Source organism: Tachysurus vachellii, chromosome 15 (assembly GCF_030014155.1).
Source record: "Tachysurus vachellii isolate PV-2020 chromosome 15, HZAU_Pvac_v1, whole genome shotgun sequence".
Taxonomy (NCBI): Eukaryota; Metazoa; Chordata; class Actinopteri; order Siluriformes; family Bagridae; genus Tachysurus; species Tachysurus vachellii.
In genome coordinates this window covers 24173290-24175789 of record NC_083474.1, presented here as the reverse complement: position 1 = coordinate 24175789, position 2500 = coordinate 24173290, and the positions used below count along the sequence as shown (strand labels likewise).

Below are 2500 nucleotides of genomic sequence, written 5' to 3'. Positions count from 1 at the left end.
GCAGCGCACCATCTGGGAGAAGATGAGGACGCGGTGGCCTCCAGCCTTCAGTTTAGGGAGGAGCTTATCAATGAGCACCAGCTTCCCCGCCGCCTGGACCATGGACTGTAGATGGAAGTCAGGCATATCAGCTGGGTGGCTCTCCCTAAACTCCTCCATGATCTTCTCCTCCGCTCCTACACACAGGGAAATGAGGGGACATGTTGGTAAACTATCAGAAGGATTTTATATTAAATTTATAATTTATGATTCCACATTTTGACTTTCAGGAAATGAACCTTGATCGCATGCCGTCACCACATCAAGTTTACATCGTAGTCACATGAAATTTTACTTCAGGTTTTGTGCTGCTGTCAGTTTACTGTGTTACTAAAATCAGTATCATGAAAAGATTGAAGGTGTTCATTGATGAGGTGTGCGTGTGTGTACCATTGATGAGGTAGGGGTGGTGTGTGTGTGTGTGTGTGTGTGTGTGTGTACCATTGATGAGGTAGGGGTGGTGTGTGTGTGTACCATTGATGAGGTAGGGGTGGTGTGTGTGTGTGTGTACCATTGATGAGGTAGGGGTGGTGTGTGTGTGTGTGTGTGTGTGTACCATTGATGAGGTAGGGGTGGTGTGTGTGTGTACCATTGATGAGGTAGGGGTGGTGTGTGTGTGTGTACCATTGATGAGGTAGGGGTGGTGTGTGTGTGTGTGTGTGTGTGTGTACCATTGATGAGGTAGGGGTGGTGTGTGTGTGTGTGTGTGTGTGTGTACCATTGATGAGGTAGGGGTGGTTGCAGCACTTGCGCAGCTCCATCATGGTGTTAAGGAGGTTGGGGACACTAGAACTTCCTCCTCCTCCTCCTCCTCCTCCACCTTTGGACAGGAAGGTGAAGTTCTTTTCCAGTATGGCTCTGTAGTATTTCTTCTGGATGTTGGTGAGCTCCACCTCAATGATGGTCTCCTCTTTCGGTGCCAGATTTTTCTCCACATCCTCTTTCAGTCTCCGCAGCATCATGGGTTTGAGGATTCCCTGCAGCTTCTGAACCTGAGAGAGAGAGAAGGGGAGAGAGAGAGAGAGAGAGAGAGAGAGAGAGAGAGAGAGAGAGAGAGAGAGAGAGAGTGCGATTGAGAGCTGGGGAGAGAGAGAGAGAGAGAGAGAGAGAGAGAGAGAGAGGGAAAGAGAGAAGGGGAGAGAGAGAGAGAGAGAGAGAGAGAGAGAGAGAGAGAGAGAGGGAAAGAGAGAAGGGGAGAGAGAGAGAGAGAGAGAGAGAGAGAGAAGGGGAGAGAGAGAGAGAGAGAGAGAGAGAGAGAGAGAGAGGGAGGGAGAGAGAGACACAGACACAGAGGGAGAGAGAGAGAGAAAACAGAGGTTCACATCAGGTTTTTCCATAATGGACCTTTACTAACTGCATTATTCTGTGGTGATGTTAAATTCTGTATTGTGATTGTTGTTGTTTTTTATTTACAGCAGCTACAAATCACAAGTTTAGTTTAATTAAACAATGTTAATCTTCATTCTATACTAATTGTGTAAGCCAATCACATGACACAAGGTGTGTGTGAGAAGGTGTGCATGTTGTACCTGTTCTTCAGTTTTGAGGTCTCCAAACTCCTGCATGAAGGTGGACTCTGAGGGAAAGCGCCCCGGCTCCAGGAAGTTCAGCAGGCTGAAGAGTTCTTCCACAGTGTTTTGTAGTGGGGTTCCTGTTAGGAGAACCTTGTGTTCCTGTAGAAGGTGAAGAAAAAAGGTCCTTTAATGCCCTGCATTCACACTGTTAAGTTTAGTGTGTCTTCTATAAGCATTACCTCTGTTTCACAGTCTCTGTTTTATTTTTTAAATAATTATTATTGTAGTTAGATTTTATTGTAATTTCAGGACAAATGCTGCAGCACAGGAACTAAAGCACAGAGTGAGAGTTGTGAGATGGTTTAGGGAGCTGTGATTCTGCTCTGAGGAGCTCACTTAAAGTACAAAAATATCTCTAATTAAACATCACTTGCTGATGTCATTAGTACATATATATAATACTGTATATATAATAAAGCTACCAGCTACAGTACTGAGAAGTGTGATGTATGATAACTTGTGAGACCCCCCACATAATGTCAGTAAAACACACACACACCATATCCAGGAGCTTGAGTCCCTCGAGCAGTTTACAGTTCCTGTTCTTCAACCTGTGAGCTTCATCGATGATCACACAGCGCCACGGGACGCTGCGTAGCTCTGGACAGTCTGTCAGGATCATCTCAAATGTTGTGATGATGGCGTGGAATTTATAGGCGCCCTTTATAACACGACCCTGACAACAGGAACACACACACACACACACACACACACACACACACATTTTAACGGGAAAATTACAATACAAAAAACTAACTACTAAATAAATACTAACAGTTAAAATACTTTAATCCAATATAGCAGATGATAATGAAGAATGAAAGATACTAATCAGTAATAAAAGCGTTAGAAATAATCAGTACACATACACAAGTAGAGAAGAGATC

At 44.4% G+C, this 2500-nt stretch overlaps 1 protein-coding gene across 1 annotated transcript in view; it reads right to left on the bottom strand.

The window, feature by feature from the left end:
* Positions 1–2500, bottom strand: part of chd7 (chromodomain helicase DNA binding protein 7) — an 80239-nt gene that overhangs the window by 41125 nt on the left and 36614 nt on the right. The window contains exons 13-16 of the mRNA XM_060887947.1: positions 2113–2289; positions 1569–1712; positions 758–1031; positions 1–176 (exon numbers count right to left, since the gene is read on the bottom strand). The exon at positions 1–176 is cut by the window's left edge and continues 35 nt beyond it. Coding sequence (XP_060743930.1) covers positions 1–176; positions 758–1031; positions 1569–1712; positions 2113–2289 — 771 coding nt within the window. The remainder of the gene's footprint in view (positions 177–757; positions 1032–1568; positions 1713–2112; positions 2290–2500) is intronic.